This window comes from Gracilinanus agilis, chromosome 2 (assembly GCF_016433145.1).
Source record: "Gracilinanus agilis isolate LMUSP501 chromosome 2, AgileGrace, whole genome shotgun sequence".
Classification (NCBI taxonomy): domain Eukaryota; kingdom Metazoa; phylum Chordata; class Mammalia; order Didelphimorphia; family Didelphidae; genus Gracilinanus; species Gracilinanus agilis.
In genome coordinates, this window is record NC_058131.1 from 477,628,838 (window position 1) to 477,654,450 (window position 25,613).

The following is a 25,613-nucleotide window of genomic DNA, read 5'->3' on the forward strand; positions in this document are numbered from 1 at the left end:
GAAAGACCTCATAAATAAGGTGTTATTTGAGCTTACCATTGAAAGATGACTAAGGTTCTGATTAGAGATAGGGAGAGGGAGAATTGAAAATAAAAGGAATAAAATAAACAAATGGAGCTAATAGGACAGTGCAGAAATATGTTTGGAAAATAATCAATCAAGTTGGCTGAATTGCACTCTTGGGGAAGGGAGTAGCAGCAGAAATGGTTAGAAACATATAAATGGTTTTTAGAGCTGGCAGAGACCTTAGCAATGGTCTCTAGTCTAATTCTTTTATTTTGTGAATGAAAAAACTGAGACCCAGCAACTTATTTGATAAATATGTATCCAGTTGAATTGCTTAAGATATAAACAAAGGAACTTCCTACTATTCAAAAGGTTCTCCAAAGAGTTGCATTGTTTTTTTTGTGTGTTTTTTTTTTGGAATAACAAGGAGCCCTATATTACTGGATCAAATAGTACTTGTGTAGCATTTTTAATAGATATTAAAACCAGAATACAAACTCCAGTTTGGGAAAGAGGAATCACTTCATTACACAATGTATCTTGAATCACAAACCTTCACAAAAATCTCAGTCACTTTTATAATTCCCTCCTTATTGGCACAGGCATTTGAATCTAATTTTCTTATGAGGTTATGTCTCTTGCCTTTTTTATCTAGCACAATGATTTACCTAAGGTAGACTCTCAATAAATACTTGTTAGTTGATTAAATGGGTGGAAACTTGCAGTACCTAAAGTTGATGTCCAAATTCAGATATTGGTTCTTAGAGTACAACACTATCCAGGTTTTGTATAGATTCAGATATTTAAAGAGCTTCTTCTTGCTTCCCTACAGATTGAAGATATCATTACAAAGATGCAGGATGATAAGACAGGCGGGGTACCCATCAGAACAGTAAAGAGCTTTCTGTCCAAAATCCCCAGCGTTGTCACAGGTAAGCAGGAGCCATCCTAAAACATTCATGAACCACAGAACAGAGTAGCAGCTGGAAGCTAATGTAGAAACGGTTGAGAGAAAGGATTGAAGCGAGAATTGTTAAAAGTTGTTACTGTCAATGTGATCTTTACTTTAAAATGTGACCTAGCCCTCAAGATTATCTTTACATTTTTTATGGTAAAGAGCAAGAAGTCTGTCAGCTTTCCATGTATGTATGTATGTATGAACCCATCTATCTATCTACCTATCTATCTATCTATCTATCTCTCTATCTATCTATCTATCTATCTATCTATCTATCTATCTATCTATCTATCTATCATCTATTTATGAAGCCAGAGTAACCAGACTTTCTCTTTCATCCTCTTTCCCTCCCTTCCTTTCTTCCTTCCTTCCTCCCTCCGTCTCTTCTTTCTTTAATTCTTTCATTTCTTTCTTTCTTCCTCATTTCTTTCTTTCTTTCTTTAATTCTTTCTTTTCCTTCTTTCTTCCTCATTTCTTTCTTTCTTTCTTTCTTTCTTTCTTTCTTTCTTTCTTTCTTTCTTTCTTTCTTTCTTTCTTTCTTTTTCTTTCTCATTTTCTTTGTTTCTCTCTTTCTTTCTCCTTTCCCTCTCTCCCTCTCCCTCTCTTTTTTCTTTCTTTTTATCTGTCTTTCTATCTATCTATCTATCTATCTATCTATCTATCTATCAAAACATATACATAAACACTCACATATTCACAGACATGCATACACTCAGTGGGCACTTAACAAATGATTATCAACTGACATATACATACAAATATATGCTATACACACATATATAACTTACATAGTCACACTGTTTTTATATGTGCATGTGTGTATATATAAATAAATATAAATGCATATGTGTGCTGTATATCTCAATTGAGTTGGAGCCACTTATCCTATTTTAAATTATTATAACTTTTTTTTATTTTGAATTTTGAATAGCTGAGACCATTTTAGGGAATCATTATTTACAATAAGCAGGATCTTGCTTACTGCTTGTTCAAACTCATATGGAAAAACCCAACCATCTATAAATCAGCCTTCTCATCAGGAGATTGGCAAGGGGGAGCTGCAGAAGCATAAAAACATTCCTAAGGGAAAGAGGGATTTTTTAAATTAATTTTTAAATCTTTGATGAATTTCATAAACAAGCTAATAAATCTTACTACTCTAAAAACCATATATTTTATATCAATTTCATTTTGACTCAATAAAAATATCATGTATATCTTTGCATTCCTTCATGTTAAAATCTTTTTTGCAGTTGGATACTCCTACCTACTAATTTGCATATGAGCCAGTTTCTATAAATGGGCCTTAATGTATAGATGGCATAATACATTCTGGATAATATAGTTAGGAGGTAGTCAGTCCTCCAGCAATGATAAATAATAACTTGGAACTTTTTTTCATTGTATAGCATTGTTTAATGTATCTTTTCTTCAGAAAAGTGCTAGAAAGTCAGCTGTTCTTAATTGAAAGAGAAAATGATATTCTCAGTTTACAGTAAAATATAGTGCTTTCCTTTTCCCTTAGGATCTCTGAACTTGCCAAATGATTCACAATTCTCAGCAACTCAGCTGCCATACATTTTCATTTGCATTCAGGAGCTCTTGGGAGTATATCTATAGTCCTGTATTCTATTCCCAACTGTGGTCATGAAACCACTTGACCCATTTCTTTTTTTCAAACACCAAGGAAAACTTGGGCAGCTGGGTGGTGAAATGGACTGAATGATGCACTTGGAGTCAGGAGGACTTGAGTTCAAATTTGGCCACAGACACTTACTAGTTGGGTGACCCTGGACAAGTCACTTAAACCTGTTTGTCTCAGTTTCCTCCTTCTATAAAATGAGCTAGAGAAGGAAATGGCAAACCACTCCAGTATCTTTGCCAAGAAAACCCCAAGTGCAGTCATGAAGAATCAGACATGACTAATCAACTAAAAAAACATAGAATACTTGTATCTTTTAAGTTTTCTGTCCCCCAGGTGTCATGCCACTGTCCTGCCCAATGACCTTGGTAACTCAGGGCGTGTACCTGAGAGATCTTGCCATTACAAATGACTTATTGGAGGAGAGGGAAGAAAGTGGCAGGTTATCCCTTCCAGCCTCATTAGTAGGTTTAGGGCATTAAAGTTGAAAAGATCAGTCTAGAAAGTTGAATGGAGCTGGATAAGAGACACATGTAGTCAAGGGAAGACCCAGTCAGGAGAGGCTAAAGGAACAGCCCAGTCCCCATCATTGTCCCACCAGAATTAAATTTGAAAATATAAGCACTAAAATTTGATAAGTTCAAGAGGAGGTGGGAGGAAAGAAGGGAAGGGAAAATGAAGAAAGAAAGAGAGGAGAAGGGAGAAGGAAAAAGAGAAAGAGAAGGGGGAAGAAGGAGGAAGAGAGAGGAGGGAGAGAGAGAAAGAGAGGGAAGGAGGGGAGAGACAGACAGAGAGGAAGAGGAGGGGGAGAGAGACAGAGACAGACAGAGACAGAGAGACAGAGAAAGGAGAAGGAGAGAGGGAGAAAAAGGAGAAAGAGAGAGAGAGAAAGAGAGAGAGGGAGAGAGAGAGAGAATGTGTAACAGAAGGGCAAATAGACTAGCCCAATTGGAAAAGGGTAATTATCACTAGAATGTTATTGAGAGACGTTTTGCCCCAGGACACATCAAGGAGGCCAGGAAGTGGGAATCTACCACTATGTAGCTCCAGCTAAGATATGTAGTCATCACATCTGAACATAACCTTGACATTCCTGTCTATGATGTTGCTTGAAATGCTGCCATAGACTTCAGTGGCTCAGACTTCAGCTGCCTACTCTTTTACTGATCTCACAGAGAAGGCATCCTGCATACATAGCTCAAACATAAGAAAGAGGAATCCTCAAATGCTCCCAGGCTTTTGGAAGAGTAGATAACAGAGTTGGAGCGGGAGCCAAGAACAGTTTGGGCCTGTGGTGCCCAAGCTGCTCCCTATACTCCTGTTGCCAACAACTGTTCCTCCCTGTCTACGGCATGTCACATTAGTGCCAGGTTTCTCCTTGGCAGAGAATGCCAGCATCAGGAATGTGTCAGACTGCATAGCAGGGCCCAGCTACAGGCAGATATTCATCCTCGGATGGTGTCACAGAGGAGATGTTGGGGACCTGAAGAAGAATGGTCACTTCCAGGCAACCCAGTTGGTTTTATATATAACAAAGAATGAGAAAATTGGTCTTGTCTAGTGCTTCCTTTGAGGATAAACTTTTCGAAGTACTTCTTTAATTGCCTCGTGGTACTGTGGTGCAATGAAAAGAGACCTGAAATGAGAACTAAGACCTGTATTCTAAACCATGGGCATCTAGGTGGCACAGTGGATAAAGCACAGAGGCTGGAGTCTTCCTGGGTACAAAACTGATCTCAGCCACTTACTACCTTCCTGACCCTGGGCAAGTCACTTAACTAACCCTGTTTGCCTCAATTTCCTCATCTGTAAAATGGGCTGGAAAAGGTAATGGCAAACCACTCCAGTTCCTTGGCCAAGAAAACACCATATGGGATCAGGAAGTGTCTGGACAGAACTGAAACCACTAAAAAACAACAATAACATTCTAAACCCTGCTGCCCCAGTTACTCCGTATTGTGATTTTAATGGAACCTGCAAGTACCACAATTCAAAAACAAAAGGACAAAACAAATCTTCCCTCCCCAGACAAAATTCTTGTAATAGTCTGGGTTTAAACTTTTAGGTGAAATCTTCAAATTCTGTTGGAAGAAGTAGCTCTGGTCTGCTATTTGTATCTTAGATTTGTAAAAGGATAAAACATTTATTCTAAGTTCTCTCTATGTCTCAGCCATTGTCTTAGTATTTTTGTTGCTGGCTATCTTGTCTGACTCTCTGTGACCTCATTTGGAGTTTTCTTGGCTAAGATGCTGGAGTAGTTTGCCATTTCCTTCTCTGGCTCATTTTACAGATAAGGAAACTGAGGCAAAGAGAATGAAGTGATTTGTCCCGAGTCACTCAGCTAGCAAATATCAGAGGATGAATTTGAACTCTGGAAGATCAGTCTTTCTGATTCCAAGCCAAGCTCTCTATCCACTGTGCCACCTAGCTGTCTTGTTTAGTACTTCGGCTACAAATAAAAGTATACTAGACAGTTCTTGCCCTCCAGGATTCTAATGGGAGAAGGCAATCCATAAAGCAGCTGGAAAGCATGGGGAAGGGGGTGTCACTCAGGACAATGCACGGTTGGAGGTGCTGGGGAGCTACTGTGGAGGTCCAGAAAGGTTCAGGATAAAGGCTCAGGGAAGTTCCAGGGACAGAGGTCAATCTTCTAGTGAGGAGATTATGAAGGTCATGGCCCTAAAATTCAGCATCTTAGAATTCATGAGCTTAACACATCCTTCTGGTGAGCATGTTTTTTGGGGGATGGGAATAGGGAGAAGTGGAGGGAAGGAGAAAATACTTCAGAGCTCTTTAAACCTGAGTAGAAAGAAGGAGTAAAGGATGGGATAATGTCAATGTGCTGCCAGGCCTGGGGTCAGGAAAACTGATCCCAGATTCTGACTTAGCTGTATGAACCTGGGCAAAGCACTTAAATCTGTTTGCCTCAGTTTCCTCATCCGTCAAGTGAATTAATGGCAAGCCACTCCAGTATCTTTGCCAAGAAATCCCCAGAAAGGATCACAAAGAGTCAGATGAGATAGAAAAGCCTGAACAATGCAGATGGGGAAGGGAAAGAGAGATGATTCAGGTGTTATCTCCATTTTCTCATTGAGCTGAGTAAATGACAAAGAGGATAGACAGTTCAAAAAGTGCTTTGCATAGGGGAGGGAGACAACAAGAATCATGTAATCATGGGGAAAATATTTTTAAAAAAAAATAAAACAAAAGTGCTTTGCAAAGCTGCAAGCCTATAAATATAAGTATTCAAGTATTCGTGTTTTGTTATAGAGATATTAGATATTAGATACTATAGAGATAGCCTTACAGTCAAGAAGACCAGGATTCAAGTCCTTCCTCAAATACACTGGCCTCATGAACAACGACAAGTGACAACCTTGCAGAGCCAAAACTTCCCCATTCTCACCCCCATTCTCTTTTTTAAAACTATAAGTTACAGAAGAGTTGCTGATCTACACCCCCATAACACCAAGGAAACTGCAGGTTCCAATCCCTGCTGCATTGACTTATACTGTAAATTTGTCTTCTAGATTGAATGTTGAACCTAGAATCAGGCAGCCCAGACACTTTGTGACCTTAGGCAAGTCACTTAACCTCTCTTTGTCTCAGTTTCCTCAACTGTACAGGGATAATAATAGCACCTCCCAGTGTTTCTATGAGGGCCAAATGAGATCATATTTATAAAACTCTTAGCAGAGTACCCAGCACATAGTAGGTGCTATCTTAATGCTAGTTATTACTTTTATTATTATTATCATCTTTCAGAAGTCATAGGTTAACATGTTTTAGTACCAGAAGAAATCCTACCAACCATCTAGACTACCCCCATCATTTTTGGCAACTAAGTGATAGAGTGGATAGAATGCCAGACCTGGAGTTGGGAAAATTTGGGTTCAAATCTGGCCTCAGACACTCACTAGCTCTGAGACCCTGAACAAGTTACTTAATCCTGTTTGCCTTAGTTTCTTCATCTGGAAAATGAACTGGAGAAGGAAATGGCAAACCACTCAGTATTGCTACCAAGAACACCCAAAAAGGTGCCCCAAAAGGTCAGACATGGCAGGAAATGACCAAAACAACAACGACACCACCATAATTTTATAGATAAGGAAACTGAGTCCCACAGAAAAGTAAGTAACTTGCCCAAGGTCAAACAGCTCGTGGACAGCTGACCCAAGATTTGAACTAGCATCCTGTAGCTCCAAATTCAGTGTTCCTCTATAATTCCACCCAGGCAATAGAATGCTGTTTCAGACTGAGTGTATCCTCCAGGTTAGTACTAATAGATTATGAATTAAATGATTGACTATATGGTGACTGTAAGAAGTTCCACTTTATTGTAATGTTCCTTCACCTTGAAGGAAAGGAATTCATGTGCCCTGACTCATGTCATTGAAAACCGCCATACATTATCCTGAATTCTACATCAGCTATGAGGCAACTAAGTGGTACAGTGGAGAGAGATTGCTTCTGGGCCTGAAGTCAGGAAAATGTGGGTTCAAATCCAGCCTCAGACACTTATTAGTTGTCTGACCCTGGGCAAGTCCCTTAATCTCTCCTTTCCTTGGTTTCCTAAATTATAAAATGGGGATAATAATAGCATCTAACTCCCAGAGTTTTTCTGAAGATCAAATGTGATAATACTTGTAAAATGCTCATCAAAGTGCCCTGCATATGTTAGGTGCTTAATAAATTCTTATTTCCTTCCTTCCTTCCTTCCTCTAGTGTGAATAGTTCCCAATTTGCAATTTTCTTCATCTCTCATATTTCTATAGCCCTCCACTTCCATACCAGAAGATCAAGAAAACTTCTTTAATAAGCCTGAAAGTTATAAGAATGTTTATCCCCCATTCTTCTTCTTCTTGACTCTTGTTAGGTTCTTCTTTTTTATCCTTACCTTCCATCTTAGAATCAATACTAAGTATCAGCTCTAAAGCAGAAGAGTAGTAAAGAAAAAATATTTGGGGTTCCTTCTCCAGCTCATTTTCCAGATGAAAAAACTGACATGAACAAAGTTAAGTTACTTGTCCAGGGTCTCTGCACTAATAAGTGTCTGAGGCCAGATTCGAACTGAGATCTTTCTAACTCCAAATGGGGTAATTTGCCTATGGTCACACAGCTAGGAAGTGTCTGAGGTCAGGTTTGAACACAGGACCTCCCACCTCCAGGTCTGGCTCTCTATCCACTGAACCACCTAGCTTCCCCGCTTTGGAAGTTCTTACTAAGAAGTAAAGAAAATGGATGATTGGTTAAGTGTACACCAATACCTTATTGATAATTCAGCAGAGATTATATTCATTGTATAAGCAAAAGAAAAGAGGGAGAGTATTTAGGAATGGAAACCATGGAAAAGAGGAATAAGAATGCATTCTCAAACAATTTCTCCCCAAAATGTCCCAGGGAAAAATAATTGTAAATGATGGTCTGACTCTTGAAAGCCCATTATAGTCATATAACACAATTACTCAAGAACAATCAGCCTGAATCATTTAATAACCATAAGTCTTGACTTTAATTGATAGGAGCCCCAATATGGCTAAACAAATTTAGCAAGCAAACAAAAGGGGCTTGGAGCTGAATAATTTCATTTCTCCAAAATAAGGTATGATCTTAAAGAAATGGCACTAATTTTCTTATCAGGCTCATAAACTGGTTTTGAAGGTAATCCCCAAAGAGGAATTCATTCCCCCAAAAGTTTTGAACAATGTCAACATAATAGAGAGAGTAAAAGAAGTCTTAGGAGCAGCAAGGTGACTCAATGAATAGAGAGTCAGGCTTGGAGCTGGGAGGTCTTGGGTTCAAATTTGGATTTAGACACTTCCTAGCCCTGGGCAAGCTGCTTAACCCCCATTGCCTAGCCCTTAGAACTTGTCTGTCTTAGAACCAGTACATAGTATTGATTCTAAGACAGAAGATAAGGGTGGGTTCAGCTTTATTAAGACCCCAGCAATACCCCCTCCTCATCCCACTAAAGGAAGAAGCCTCCCTCCCAAGGTCAAAAGTCCTTGAGTCACCCTGTCAGAGTAAAGCCAGCAGTAATGATTCAAAGTCCCTTTCCCACCAGCAGAGTTTGAATATCAACTAGCCACCAATTCCCCATGTGTCTTTCCTCCTCCTACTAGCATCAATCAGAACCAGTCTCTAGGTCCATCCAGACTCTTTGTTCCCTTCCCCAAAGCCCGTTCTGCTAGATAAAGATAAGAACCTTATAAAAACCCACAGGGCTTATTAGTTGAGGGGTCCCCTATCTCCTCCAAAGCACCAGAGTATACCCAATTCTACCCGGTGCCCGGGGAAGCTGGTCTGGTTCCACAATTCTCTCTGACTGTCCTATATTTTCTAAGTAAATCTTCTTTTAAAAGTTGGCTTGTTTTACTGCCTTGTGATAAGCTCCATGTTTCCTTACATTGACCCTGGTTTTCCCAAACCTACCTAAGTCTGCTTTGATAGCCCTTCACGTTAGATATTTACCAGCTGCATGACCCATAGGGAAAGTTATTTTCCATTTTTGAAATCAATATTCTAATTGGCAAAATAGTAATGATAATAATAGCACCTGCCACAAAATAGGTGGTTTTGAAGATCAAATGAGTTATTATGTATTTGTAAACACTAAAATAGCATCATATTATTCAGCTATGCCAGATTCTTCATGATCCTATTTGGGGTTGTCTTGGCAAACATCCTGGAGCAGTTTGCCATTTCCTTCTCCAGCTCATTTTACAGATGACAGAACTTGAGTAAACAGGGTTAAGTGACTTGCCCAGGGTCACCCAATTAGTAAACGTCTGAGACTGTATTTGAACTCAAGTTTTCCTGATTCCAAGCCTAATGCTCCATCTACTGTGCCATCTAGCTTCCCCTAAAGTAACATATAAAGATCAGTTATTATAGTATAGAATAATAAGGCAGCAATATAATTATTATTATGTGAACTCAAGATAATTACTATTTAGATGTGTAAGTTCTAGTATGTTCATTAAGAAATCAAATCATTAAAGATATTCAAGTTCTAGTATATTCATTAAAAAAATCAAATCAATTATTTTATGGCAACTTCTCTCTCCCTCTTGAAAGCATGTATCTGGATGCATGTTGTATCCCCCTCCATAGAATGTAAACTTCTTGAGGCCAAGAATGGTTTTGGTTTTTTAACTTGTATTCTCAACACTTTGTTCAGTGCTTCAAACATAGCAGGCCTTTAGTAAATGTTTACTGAATCTCGTACTTCTAAGATTATGCTTAAGTTATTTTTTAAAACTTCAAAACCACTAACAGAATGTTGTTGTTGGTTTTTTTAAACTCATGGGTATATTACATTGTGTTATTTAAAATTAGAAAAATGTTGTAGTTTCCATAGTGATTGTAACTCACAAAGCCTAACACATTTTCCTTAAATGTATGTAGTATTTTCATGCCTTTCCCATGGTGTTAACTTTAATAACTTAACACATCTGAGATACTGTCCAATTATTCTTGTGAAGGTTAAAGGAGAATCTGACATTCCTAGCCTTTGTGATATTAAAAGCTCATCTCCAGTGTTATATGATTGTTATTTAGTCATTTTTAAGTTGCACCTGACTCTATGTGACTCAATTTGAGGTTTTCTTGCCAAAAATATTGGAGTGGTTTGCCATTTCCTTCTCCAGTTCATTTTTATAGATGAGAAAATTGAGGTAAACAGGGTTAAGTGACTTGCCCAGGATCACATAGTTAGCAAATGTCTGAAGCCAGATTTGAACTCAGGAAGACGAGTCTTCTACTATGCCTCCTAGATGTACAAATAGGCTGTCAAGAAAAACAAACCCATATATTGCCCATGCCCAAAAGTTTGCATCCCATTTTACAACTCTAATCTATCACCTCTTTGTCAAGAGGTGAGTAGAACCCTAGAACTCATATGCCAGTATTCCCTTGCCAGAGCCTCTCCCTTCCTCTGATTGGAGAGGATGGTAAGTGGAAAGCAGAAAGCTCCTCCCTGATCCTCTATTTTGGAAAGGTGTCCAGACCAGTATCCTCCTGGACTTCATCCTGCCCTAGCATCTTCCTTCTTCATCTTCCCCAAAACCTTCAGCTTCTTCTTATATGTTGTCTTCTCCCATTGAGTTATTAGCTCCTTGAGAATAGGGACTGTTTTTTGTTTTTCTTTGTGTTCCCAGAACTTAGCACAGAGGCTGATATGAAATAGGTGCTCAATAAATATTGATTGATGGCTTTTTCATTCATTCTCTGGAATCATGGTTGATCATTGTACTGATGAGAGTGCTTACGTCTTTCAAAGTTGCTGTGTACTTCATTCTGCATAAGTTCATATAAATCTCTGCTTTTTCAGAATCCATCCTTTTCATTACTTTTTAAATTTTTAAATTAATTTTTTTTCCTTTTTGTTACTTCTTGCAGTGCAATAATTATACCATTGTATTCCTATACCATAATTTGTTGTCATTCCCTAATTGATGGTGGTTGTTGTTATTGTTCAATCATGTCTGATTCTGTGACTCCATGGACTATGTCCATGGATTTTCTTTGAAAAAATATTGGAGTGGTTTGCCCTTTCTTTTTCCAGTGTGTCCCCTTTTTTATAGATGAGGAACTGAGACAAATTGGGGTTATGATTTGCCTAGGGTCACACAGCTAATAAGTGTCTGAGATCAGATTTGAACTCAAATCCTTCTTACTACAGACCTGATGTTCTAATCACTTGCACCTCCTCCTTGCCAATTGATGGATACCACCTTATTTTCCAGGTTTTGCTACCACAAAAAGTACAGCTATAAATATTTTTGAACATATGGGGCATTTTTGTTCCCCTTAGGTAAAATTACTAGTAGTAGTGTCACTGAGTGAAAGGAATTTAGAGTTTAGTGACTTTGGGAATAATTCCAAAGTTGTTTTGGAGAATGATTGGATCAATTCGGAGCTTCACCAACAGTGCATTATTTTCTGATCTTTCCAAAGCCTTTCCAATAATTATTACTTATTTTCCTTTTATGTTGTCTTTACTAATCAGATATGAATAAAATGGAACTTATTTCTGTGATCCCATACTTTTCTCACCCTCAATATACTTTGTTTCTAGTGCAAAATATTTGGAGAAGGAAAGGCTGAGTGTCAAAAGCCCTGGAGTAAAATACCCTGGTTATATCACTCTTCTTATCCTTGATTCTATTTCCTGCTTTTATTCTTTATAAGCAACCTTTCCAGATATTGAGCTATAGCATTGTGTTTCAGAAAGAGTCAGAAGATGGGAATTTGAATTGAAGCTTCAAAACTTACTAGCTGTATAATTGTAACAATCATTCAATAATATCCAACCATTCTGGATGGCAACTTGGAACTATGCTCAAAGGGCTATAAAAGAATGCCTGCCCTTTGATCCAGCCATACCATTGCTGGGTTTGTACCCCCAAAGAGATCATAGATAAACAGGCTCGTACAAAAATATTTATAGCTGCGCTCTTTGTGGTAGCAAAAAACTGGAAAATGAGGGAATGCCCTCCAATTGGGGAATGGCTGAACAAATTGTGGTATATTCTGGTGATGGAATACTATTGTGCTCAAAGGAATAATAAACTAGAGGAATTCCAGGTGAACTGGAAAGACCTCCAGGAACTGATGCAGAGTGAAAGGAGCAGAGCCAGAAGAACATTGTACACAGAGACAGATATACTGTGGTAAAATATAATGTAATGGACTTCTGCACTAGCAGCAATGCAATGACCCAGGACAATTCTAAGGGATTTATGGAAAAGAATGCTACCCATATTCAGAGGAAGAACAGCAGGAGTGGAAACACAGAAGAAAAGCAACTGTTTAAACACATGGGGTGAGGTGGACATTATTGGGGAGGTAGACTCGAAACTACCACACCAATGCAGCTATCAACAATTTGGAAATAGGTCTTGATCGATGACACATGTTAAAATCAGTGGAAATGCACACTGGCAATGGGGGAGGGGAGGAAGGTTGGGAGGTGAAGGGGAAAGTAAGAGTAAACATGTTAACTTTTCTAAAAAATAAATACTTTAAAAAAAAAGAATCTGATGGCAGATCAAAGCAAAAAAAAATAGTATGCCTCTCTGAGGCCATTTTCTCTTCTTCAAAATTGGCCATTAACACTCACATCTGAAAATGTTTTTGAAAGGAAATTTGTAAATTAGTAAATTTGAAGACAGTAAATAAATGTGGGCTTGCTCTTGTTTCTCTATGAGACCATAGATTGTCAGGCATCATGGGATCTTGAAGGTTATAAAAGTAGATTATGAACTTTGGTAGATCTTACCAAGCTAGAAGGATTTTGAGTATGGGTATGATGAAGGACTAGGGCAGCCAAATGGCACAGTGGATAGAATGCTGTGTCTGGAGTCAGGAACATTCATCTTCCTAAGTTCAAATCCAACTTCATACACTTACTTGTTGAGTGACCATGGGCAAATAACTTAACCCTATTTACCTCAGTTTCCTCTTCTGGAAAATAAGCTGGAGAAGAAAATGGCAAGCCACTCCAGGTTCTTTGCCAAGAAAACCCAAAATGGAATCATGAAGAATAGGGCACCACTGAAACAACTAAGACACAACAAGATAATGAAGAACTGAATTGTTGTTGTCTTTAGAACAATCTCACTCACTTAACATGTAGAAACCCATCATTAGGAGGCCAGCCAATAAGTGATTATTATTTTGGGGTAGGGATAGGGGCACAACAGATAACAAAGCTATTTACTAAGATTAAGAAGAATTCACTGCTTGATGAAGTACTCACCCAGAGAAAATAATGGATTGTTAGTGTGTTAAGGAATTCTTATAATTTCATATATACATCTCACTAGCATTTAATTGCTAGCCATTATATGTAATAATTATAATAAAATATAATGTAGAAATATTATAGGTTAGTTGTATATGCACACAAACACATGTACAAGGTGTCTATATATTTATATATTGGGGCATGTATATATATGCATATGCAGAAATATAACCTATAGACATATGCATAAATACCTTCTACATATAATGCATATTATATATTATATTGTGGCATGTATATGTAGGCGTATACATATATTTTTCTATATATGATATATTCTGTGCATTGTATTGGGGGAGGTACATATACATTTTACATGTATATGTACTTGTATATGTATACACATATTATGTATATATGTATATTGTATTAATTAGAAATTTTGAACCTTTGGACTCCATCTCCAAGAATTCTTTTTCATTACCCAGCATCCTTTTCCCTTTGTCCCCAAGTTGCGTGCATATGTTGTTTGTACATGATCATGTGTAACTCCACCTCTTGCTCTCTCTTTTTCCTCCATGCACAACTGGGAAAGCTGGCTTTGTTCAGGTTTTTACTCTAGCTTTTTATTTTCTTTTTCTTCAAGTTATTATTAATAAATCTTCTTAAATATATTTGGAGATGTATATTAATTTTAATTCTCACAATATTATGTATAAATATATTGGGAATGTACATAGAGTAATATGTATGCATATATATATATATATACATATATATACACATAGGCATATACATACATATGTTCTGGACTTGAGATTGTATTAATGTAGGCCATATCCAATGAGGAAATTCCTTTTCCAATGAAGATTAGCATTTGCTCCTCAGTTTTTAGTGTTAAAGCTGCTAGGACTACTGTGAGGTTACGTGACTTGTGAGGATTTTGTTGCCAGTGTGAGGGCAATATGGTGCAGGGCTTGGATCCACCATGCCATAATGCCCTTTACCTATATTTGCTCATTTACTGTATTTATAAGGTATATCAACAGCTGGGGACATTCTGTGAGTTCAGAAAATGAGAGAAAATAAATGGAGAGAAATTTAAAGAGTAAAGCCAGTGGGGTTTTTTGTGTTTTTTTTTTTTTTTTTGAGGTTTTTATCACAGGACCCACAGGAAAAGCTATTGACTGACAAAGTGGAAAGTGGGAAGATGTTATTTAGCAAAACATCAACTAAGCAATTTATTGCAAGAGGCTGAAGTGTTTATTGCTGTGAAAATCACTGCAGAGATTGGCAGAACTCTGTGGCTGTGGATCGCTAGGGAATAGAATGTATACTGTATGGTCAAGGCTATTGCAATTTGTAAACGTTCATCAAGGGACTGGGCCACAGGGGTTATGGCAGTTGCATCCAGAAGCTGGTAGGTTGGTCCTACAGGTGATAACCTCATCATTCCTCCTGATGGGCGATCACTTTATACCTGGAAATGTTCACTTCCCTTCTCCCATAATTGTTATATGTGGCTGGAGGATTTGTACTTTTATGTATCCAAGGTCCATGGACACACAAATAAATTCAAAGTAATTGCACATACAGATGGGTTATTGTTACTGTTTTAAATAACATCATCATCACCATCCTCAAAAATCTGTTGATATAGTGACAATCTGGATAGGGAGGCAAAACAAAATGAAAGAAGACATTGCAGTTTATTAAGAATTATACAAGAATAGATCATTTAGATGGCATGGTGAATAAAGCCTGGAGTCAAGAAGACTCACCTTCCTGAGTTTAAAATCCAACCTGAGACACTTACTACCTATGTGACCCTGGCCAAGTCACTTAACCTTCATCTGTCAAATAACCTGGAGAAGGAAATGGCAAACCAGTCTAGAATCTTTGCCAGGAAAACACTAAACGGCATCACAAAGAGTCAGGAGTGACCAAAAAATGACTAGACAACAAGGTAAATTATATGCATAAAATCACAGAATCAAGAAGTAGAGTTGACCAAATCATCTAGTACTACTTCCCCCAATATAGAAATCCTTTTGGCAGTATCCTTGATAGTGTGGATAGTCAACCAGTCTCTGCTGTCACTTTTAAATGATTATTCCCTATTTCTGGTGATTGACGTGGATGTAAATGATACTGCAATGAGGAACCTAAAAAAGTATTAAGCAGGAAACTAATGACCATGGGGGCACAGGTGCATATTTAGGGCAAAAGATGCAGAAGGGAAATATTAATTTGGTAAGTGGACATCTGGCTTATCTGAGTACTCCTTTGCTGATCCATCATCCTTCCATACCCTAACCATGAGTGTCCTCCAAGGCTCTGCCCTGGACCTTCTTTTCTTTTCCTTCTAAAATATATCATCTGTTGATCTTAGCTACTTCCCTGGGAGAGGCTAGCTCTCTAATACACAATACTTTCTCCCATGTTGGGAATACTTTATCTCCTTACATAGAATTGTAGGGATTATAATCACAGACTGCTCTCTGTTCAGCAACTGGACAGCATTATCCCTCTGGAGAGGGTCAGAAGGCAGCCCCTGAGAGAATTCTTAACTAAAAATAGGCCAAAACCTTGAAGATATATAACTCTGTATCTTCTTCTTTTTTTATCTTTTTTTTTTAAAACCCTTGTACTTCGGTGTATTGTCTCATAGGTGGAAGATTGGTAAGGGTGGGCAATGGGGGTCAAGTGACTTGCCCAAGGTCACACAGCTGGGAAGTGGCTGAGGCCGGGTTTGAACCTAGGACCTCCCATCTCTAAGCCTGGCTCTCAATCCACTGAGCTACCCAGCTGCCCCTATCTTTTTTTTAAACCCTTAACTTCTATGTATTGACTTATAGGTGGAAGAGTAGTAAGGGTAGGCAATGGGGGTCAAGTGACTTGCCCAGGGTCACACAACTGGGAAGTGTCTGAGGCCGGATTTGAACCTAGGACCTCCCATCTCTAGGCCTGGCTCTCAATCCACTGAGCTACCCAGCTGCCCCCAACTCTGTATCTTCTTGATGTTATATTGGTTATACTGATCTGACTGCAAATAGTACTGATGATCTTGGATTGATCAGAAATTAACCACAGGCAAAAGTTGGTGATTAGCCTGTATAATCCTCCCAACCAGAGAATTAATCCCAACTGTCAGGCTTGACAGCAAGAATATTCTTGAAGGTGAAAGACTAGGCCAGTAAGCAGATCTCGACAGGTGTTATATTCATAATCTGGGAAGAGATGGATGCCATGTTGAATGACAGGGAAGGCAGTTGGAAGACTCGGAATGTTCCCAGGTGCCTGAGCCAAGAGCAAACGTTGGTTGGCCCCACAGTATAAATACCCCTGACAGCCACTTTGAGGGGCTATCTCTGTCGGTCTCTGGACAGGAGTCTCTGGACTTGGAAATCTCTGAGTAGGTGGTTGAAGAGTGGTAGGGAGGTCTATGAAGAAGAGGGTTGGAATAACTCTGAAGCTCTTTCCTGATAGACTGTGAGAGCTAATGCATCACCAACACTGATAGTGAGAAAGCTGAGAGAATAAGATCATCAATACAGCTGCATCAATAGCTTCCCTATTCTCTGCCTTGGCTGTGGCCAGGTCTGGCCAGAGGGAGTGGAGTGAGCAAATCTCCAGCTTCCACTTGATCAATAGCCTCCAGTCCTGACTGTCAACTAGTTTATAGATAATAGATCAATAGGGTCTCCAATACCCAATCCTTGTCCTTGTTATCCTTTCCCTGGTTATAGATAAAGAGAGTTCAACAAGTACCTTCCCGAGTGGTCTTTATATCATGACCTTTGGGAAGAGAGTCAAACGCAGTCAGATCCTAAAAGTCATCCAAGGCAAACCAATAGCCCAATACTAATCTATCCAACCCCAGGTTGGACCTGGAAAGGTTACCCATCTATCTAACCTCTCGAGGATCCTTCTTGGGTAACTGTTAGAGAGAAAGGGATAAATTACAGCAACAATCAAGGGTGATCGGAGTTGGTGTTCCTCCATCATCTGCAGCTGAGGAGAATACAGATAGATACATCAGCATCATTGTACATCTATACATCTCCTTTGGACCTTTTGTTTATAACACAGGTAACTAATTTAATTAATAGGTATAGGAATATCTTGATGATATGGGGATTATGGAAAAATGGGTGAGGATAGAGGGTTTAAGAGGTTACGCTAAACTAATATCTAGTTGATAAATAACCAGGCAGTTCCCTTTGGGTAAAAGCCTGGGACGGGATTCTGTCGCTGTGGCTGGCTTGGCAATCTTGGCCTAATTCAGCTGCTAGATGACAAAGCTAAACCTGGCTGGTTATAAAAAGCTGTTAATCTTCAGAAATGAATTTCTTGATGATATTGTAGAATATTGTTGTTGATGATGATAAAATGTATTGCAAATTGCAGGATATGACAGTTGACCTAAGTAGCTGAACCCTAAAGTGAATCAGTTAACTCGTCTTTGGTGAAGCTTCTGGGTTTGACTGGAGAGCTTTTCCCCTTCCACCCTTTACCACCCACCTAACTCACAACTGAGTCAGTTTGCTTGGGGATGACTTCCTATTTATAGGGGTGCTCTAATGATCTTTCACTGTCTCATGCCTGCTCTGGGAATTCCAAATCTGAAACCCCATCTTGCAACAGTTTGCATAAGATGGCTACTTGCAAAGCTATTACAGAATATAGTTGGTAATTATAATGATCAGAGTTTCTAACACTTTCAAAATTAATTTCTTTTATGAATTGTCATTATTATATGAATTATTCTTCTCATTTTGCTCATTTTACTCTGCATTAGTTCATATGAATCTTCCTGTGTTTCTCTGAAGTCATACTCTTCATCATTTCTTATAGGCGGGCCTCACATAGACTTATAGCACAGTAGTATTTCATCACATCCATTACTAGTTCAGGCATTCCCAATTGATGGTCACTCCCTCAGTTTCTAATTCTTTGCCACTGCAAGAAAAGGTACTATAAATATTATATGTACATGGCTTCTTTTCTCTTCTCTTTGATCTCTTTGGTGTTTAGTCCAAGTAAAGTTATCACTGAGTTTTTAAATAGTTTTTCCATGAGCAAAGACAATATAGAGTAACATTAGAAACTGAAGAGTGAGGAGAAAATATTTACATCAATATCTTATATAAAGTGTTATCTCTGATTTTTAGGGAATTTAATATAATAAAATTAGATAAGCTTAATACAAGACTAAGAGTGATTCCTCATTAAATAAATGGTACCTCGTATAAATAAACTTTTCAAAAGAAGTTCTTTAATCTATGTGTAAAAATACTCTAAAACTACTAAGAATAAAAGAAATATAAATTACAAAAATTCTTAGGTTTAACCTCAAACCCATAAAATTGGCAGAATAGATAAAAGAAATAGTGTTGGAAAGCCTATTGACAAACAGTTACACTAACATAGTCTTGCAGTGCTATGAACCCTTCCAGTTCTTTGGAAAACAATTTAGAATTATGTAAGAAAAAGTTCTACCTTTTGACTCAACTATTCACTACAAGGCTTATACTCACTTCCAAGAAAAGGTAAACAGAAATAAAGATCCCGTATTTACCAAAGTATTCATGTGAAAACTTCATGAGGATTTTTACTCTTTCTCCTCTGGTCCCCACCTTTGGATTGTGGGTGCCACTAGTGACTTTTTGGTCACTGTCCTTTTCCCCTACCCAGTGTTATCTTCTCCTTTGTCAGCTATCTCTTGCTAGGCTTCACCCCAGAGAGGAAAGATTATATGAGCATGAACAGAGAGAAAAAAATGGAGGATATAATGCTAGCTGATAAATTACCTAATGTCATACACCAAACAACAACTGTTAATCGAATTAGTGTTTTGAGTAGGGAACAAAGATTTCTATGTATTCTTTCCCCCTACATTGGAAAGTTTATGAAATATAAAATCAATAGGATCCACAGCTCCAATTGGGGTTGATGTAAGGCAACTCAACACTTTCCAACACTCTTCTCCTCTCTAGTTTTCCATTCATGGCTGTGAAGTTGGTTGTTTGGCTGGATGTTGTCCTTTTGCACTCAAAGAGAATGAAAATGGTATCTTTGATGATGTCTTTTGATTTGCACATAAATTGGACTTAAGTGAAGCAGAATTACCAAAGTTATCAGCTTCACTCACTCTCTCAAGTCATCAAAGACCAGTGGCAAGACAAAAGTCAAAGATGACTAATGATGGCTTGGGATGCAGTGGATGACCTTGGCTTTCTCTGATGTTTAACCAAGCTTTAGGTGCTCTACATCATCTGCTTTAACTGCCTTCATAGACACTGGAACAAAATTGTTCTTATTTGCCCATTCTACTAGGGAAAGTCTTCACATGCTTGGAGTAGACATCCCCTTTACTCACTGAGGTGTTTGAGCCCTGTAGGGAACTCTCAACCTGATTTAGCCTGTCTACTAAGACAGCAAACTGTATAGATTGTGAAGCACATAAATCAGAAGCCCTATGTTCAATCAAATTATCCTAAGCCAGCATTCAATACTAATTAATTCAATAATTGTAAACAAACTTTAAAGGACAGATATTCTTTGGATTTAACAAATTGCTCTCCTTCAAGAAGGAAGTAGAAGACAGGAAAATATCTCCACCCTTGTTTCTCTTTAGAGTCTCTGATTTCTCCATTATTGGTAAGAGGCAGAGGCAGCTATAATAGAACTCCCAATGGCAGCTCAATGCCAGCCTCCACTTCCATACCTTGATCCTGTATGTCAAATTATCTTTTCTTTTCTTTATTATGAACCACAGGAAGGAATGGTAATGTTTTATACCTAGTCTCCTTTAGTGTCCCACTCCATCCTCTATTCTGCTGAAACTTTCTCTTGATCATTCACTCTTCCCTGTCTTCTCTTGAGAAGATTACCAAGGATTTTCTCTTACTTTGCCTTATCATTGTGCATGTTACTATTTGTTTATTTTCCAATCCTGTCCAACTTTTCCTGACCCCATTTGGAGTCTTCTTGCTAAAGATATTATAGTTGTTTGCCATTTCCTTTTCCAGCTCATTTTGCAGATGAGGAAACTGAGGCAAGCAAGGTTAAGTGACTTTCCCCGGGTCATATAGGTAGTAAGTATCTGGAGCTTGATTTGAATCTAGAGCTCCTGACTCTAGGCACAGCATTCTATCCAGTGTGTCATGTAGCATGAATATTCCCTTTTCCTATGGCTTTAGAAGTGTCACTAATTTCTCTTGGCCTTATCCCTGGACATGTCCTATCTCTAATGAGATCTCCTTCAGCCAGGAAAGCAATGTTGTCTTTCTAAGACACAATCCCTCTTAAATCCACGGGTCATAAGAGACTAAAGAATTTCCATTTCAGCCAACAGAATATCTCCCCCACAAAGAACAGGGGTAGAGGGAGGGGACAGATAGAAGCTTTAGGAGAAATCAATAAAAGGTAAGTCATATTTTTGATCTGATTCTTATTACTGAGGAGTCATTGGTTGCTAGAGTAGAAAAGAGAGAAATCTTGAATGGTGGAAAACACTTCCATCCCCTCCTAGAGTTCATAATAGAGGAAAGCTAGTCTGACATGTACTCTTGATTTTAGACAAATATATTTCAGAGTTCAGAGAGAGGTTAGGTGGGATATTGTAGACTAAACTTCTACAAGAGAAGTCAGTCTAGGAGAGATATACAGAACCAAGGCATTAAGTAAAAGTTAGCAACAACAACAACAAAACAATTAGGCTTGATGCCAGAAAAGAAACAACTGCCTAATGGTTAAAGCTATCTAAAATTCAAATAAGCTTGTTGTTCAGTTGTTTTTCAGTTGTGACCCCATTTGGGGTTTTCTTGGCAAAGATACTGGAGTGATTTGTCATTTCCTTCCTCAGCTCATTTTCTAAATGTGGAAACTGAGGCAAAAAGAGTTAAATGATTTGCTCAGTGTCACACAGCTGGTAAGTGTCTGAGGTCAGATTTGAATTGAGGGGGACGAATCTTCCAGACTCCAGACCTGGCATTCTATCCAATGCTCCACATAGCTACCCCTTATTGGAAATCTTGCAACAAAGAGTAGAAAACTATTTGTCAAGTTTACTATAATTAGAATTCTTTTAGGTGTGAGTTGGACTGTGTATGGTCACCGAAGTCCTTTCCAACTCTAGAATCCTATGATTCTGTAATTTTAGTGACAGGATGCTTACTATGTACTCCACCAGGCTCCCTCTTCCATTGTTGAACAGCAGCTGAGCCTGGCTTCTAGGGATTATCACTTTTATTTCATGCTCAGAGACCATCTGTTTAATAACCTGTTCTAGAATTTTGCTGGGGATGGACATCAAGCTAATTGCTCTGTAGTTTTTAGAATCATCTGTTTTCTCCTTTTAGAAAATTGGCTCAACATTTTCCCATCTGCAGTCTTCTGAACCCCTCTCCTTATCTCCATGATTTCTCAGGCTACCAACAGTGGTCTGTGATCATTTCAGAAAAAAACCAGAGAAATCCCACCAATTATGAGAGTGATGGGAAGAGAAAGGCATTATTCCCATTTCTCAAAAATAGATGGCAAAATGCAAAAAATGGATCATATGTCTGAACTAGAGGCATAACAAGAATCTAAGTTTCCTGACTTTTAGAATCATGTGAATTACTCTTTATCTACTAGTAGATAATAAAATAATAAAGTAAAGTTCATTAAATGTATAGTTTCCTGAAAAAACATTTGTAAATTTTTTCAGACTTAATCTCTTTCAAATTCATCACTGCAACTTACCTCACCAAGGGAACCTATGGTGAACTGTTTTGTTAAATGAGCAGCTCCAACCTAGGGCCTATTTAGCTATTCTGAATATTTAGATATGTGTATATCATGTTTGATTGTTTAAAATAATGTTTCATTTTCCCCCAATTACATGTAAAAACAATTTTTAACATTCATCATTTAAAAAGTTTTGAGTTCCAAATTCTCCCTCTCATTCCCACCCTCCCTCCAAACCCTCCCCCTTCTTGAGATTAAGCAATCTGATACAGATTTTACTCTACAATCATATCATATTTGAATAAAGTATGGAATGGAATTTTCATTCTATTTTTGTCAATATATTTTTTATTTAGTAGTTTTATTTTTTTTAAGACCAGTGATTTATGATAGGAACACCATGTTTTCTATGATCCACTCTGATTCATTCCGAAAGAATGTGGAAGCCATTGAACACAAAAAGGCAAAATCAGATTTAACTCCAAAGAGTTCACCTTCTATTGAAGAGATATAGCATGTCAAAAGAGCATATATTTGATAGTTTGAGAAAGGAGAGAACACTAACAGTTTGAAGGACCAGCTTCCCATGGGGTTGGCCCATTCACTGAAGCTTGATGAAAAGGTAGAGATTCCAGGAGGTATTGGAAGGACTGAGTTCATTCAAGGCATGGGCAAGAGTATAGCCTGGGCAAAGGCAAGAATATGGGGGAAAGTGTGCAAAGGAGAAGCCATCTTAAAATTCCACCATCCTCACTTCCCACCCCTCAGAGAACTTGGCTCCATCCCTAGCTTCCCTGGTATCTAATGGGTGAGACACTTCCTGGTAGTGTCTTCCCCATGCCATCTTGGAGGGATGAGAAGGGAGTAAATTTCCTAAAGGCAAGGACTATCTTAATTGTATATGGATCCTTGGTATTTAGCACAGTGCCTGGCACATAGTTACAAATGCTCAGTCTCTGTGTCTCTGTGTCTCTATGTCTATCTTTCCATCTCTTTCTCTTCCTATCTCTCTACCAAGTAGAAAGAAAGAGAGAGAGAGAGAGAGAGAGAGAGAGAGAGAGAGAGAGAGAGAGAGAGAGAGAAACCCTAAAATAAGCTCCCTAATATAGAACTTAAATTGCACTGACACTATTTAAGCTATTAAAGCTTAAAACTACACTGACACTTTTTGGACCCCCCTATCTTAAGCACAATCTGGAATCTAACATATCATTATTTTTTAGGCTTCAGTTGCATTATTATTCCAACTGAACCCTGGCTCATATTTAGCTCAAGATTTCTTCCTATAAAAGTAGTCCCTAATTAGAGAGCAAAGAAATCCCTTCTCATCTTTTTCTACCTACTTACCTTGTCTCTAAGTCTAATATAAGGAGAAGAAGGCCATGCTTCTTTTTCTCTTTAAGTCTCCATGATCCAGACACTATCTACTCTAGGAAGAAAATAGCACTAAGTCTTGAGCTCGAGAACTAAAAGGCTAGTAGTCAAAGGAATGGGCTTTCTATTTTGAACATTTTAATGTGTTTTAATTGAATTGAAATGGCCCCAGGATTAAGAAATGATGATACTCTACACAGAGGCAAACAAACAACAAAGGTCTCAGGTGGCCCATTTGGGTTATTGGACCTGCTCCAAAGAGTATTTGACTATTAATTATGACTCTTTTCTAAGAATCTAGTCAGTGGTTGACTAAGTACTTTCATGGCCCTAGTATCCCACTAGAACCGCAGAAAGTTAGAGTTCATAAAGACCTCAGAGATTCAACCCTCTCATTTTACAAATGAGGATATAATAATATCTGACATATATCTAGTGCTTTAAGATTTCAGAATTGCTTTACAAACATTATCTAATGATCATAATGATGATAGTTAACATTTATATTGTGCTTACATGTGCCTAGGAACTGTTATAAGTACTTTACAATTATTATCTCATTTGATCTTCTCAGTAACCCTGGGAGGGAGGTGCTATTATTATTATCCCCATTTTTATAGGTGATTATTTGCTGGAAGGTCAAATACTGAAGCCGAAGCTTCAATACTGTGGCCATATAATGAGAAAATTGGACTCATTGGAGAAGACCTCAATGTTGAGAAAGATTGAAGGCAAAAAATAATAATAAAGGATGAAATGGATAGATAGTAGTATGGAAACAACAAATATGAGCTTAGACAGACTTTGAGATAATAGAGGATAGATGAGTCTGGCTTGCCATTGTCCACGGGGTCACAAAGTTTAAAGCATGATTAAATGACTGAACAACAAATGAAGAAACTGAGGCAGGAGGCTTGATCTCTTTTGTGATGGGAAAATGCAAATAATGCAGACTAAGCTTAAAAGTGTGTAGTTCAGTCTGCCTTTCATTCCCACCCCCATAACGTATTGTTAAACATTTACCAGCATATCCCAGCTTGGAATCCTCAGATCTACATTTCCAGTGCCTTTCCTACAATCTCTCTACCTCACCTGACCCCCACTTCCTCTCTTCTCAATCACTTTAGCTACACTGCAAAAGGATGCCAAGTTGGACCCATGGGCACAGACCACTTGGCCTATTTTGCTGAGCCTGGAGTCTTTGGAGGACATAACATCACCTATTGATGCTGGTACCTAATTTTGAAGGAAACTTTTAAACCACTAACTTAGAAGCAGAGGGGTAGGATTTCCCCAGAGGTCATGGGAAATTGAGAAGGAATTAGACCAGGAATGAAATGTGTTTTCTGTAGATAATTCAGTCGTAATTTGAGGAAAGCAGAGTCCAATGACAAGAAGTCACCATTGTGATAAAGCTGCTAAAGGATCAGTGAGTGGCCCATCTAGAACAAAGATCTGAGGTTGAGATAGTAAGTCTTCAAAGCATCCTACTTTTGAAATAGCTCAAAATCAGTATATTATGTACTGAAATTATTTCTTTTCACCTCCCTTCATTTTTTTTTTCATTTTTTTTCTTCCATCCCTGAATCTCAACTGATGAAGAAAAGTCACTAGCTGAAAGTCACAAGCAAAGTCACAGGTGAAATGCAGCAAAAAAAAATTTAGCTGTGATTAGGGATAAGGCCAATCAATAATAAGGTCTTTAAAGACAATATAAAAAGCTCAACTTTGCAGGAGAGGGGAGAAATGTTTAGAAAGGAGTTTATTTTTTTTAAGATCTGAGGGTTTTAGAGAATTCAAAATTCAAGATTCATCAGAGAGTCAGAGATCTAATACTAGAAGTAACCAGACAAAGGTCCCAATGCCTTCATTTTGCAGGTGAAGAAACTATAGGCCATAAAAATTAATGGACTTGCCCACAGTCACACAGTAAATAAATGGCAGAAGTGAGATATGGCAGTCCACAGAGCTGATGTTATCTTTGACTGCCCAAAACCACACCAGCAATGGAGGCTAGAAAAAGGATATTTATCAAAATAAATATCGAGATGCCCACTGTTGTTTTTCTTTGTTTTAAAAGAAGGTCAATAGCTCCTTAGGGGATTATAATGATAATCATAGACAAAGTGAGGATGAGTAAGGTAAAG

At 38.1% G+C, this 25,613-nt stretch overlaps 1 protein-coding gene across 1 annotated transcript in view; it reads left to right on the top strand.

Annotated features, from left to right (window-relative positions):
* The first annotated feature begins 841 nt into the window (after window positions 1–841).
* Window positions 842–25,613, top strand: part of RGS6 (regulator of G protein signaling 6) — a 242,202-nt gene continuing 217,430 nt past the window's right edge. Inside the window, exon 1 of the mRNA XM_044659970.1 lies at window positions 842–938. Coding sequence (XP_044515905.1) covers window positions 860–938 — 79 coding nt within the window. The 5' untranslated portion in view covers window positions 842–859. The remainder of the gene's footprint in view (window positions 939–25,613) is intronic.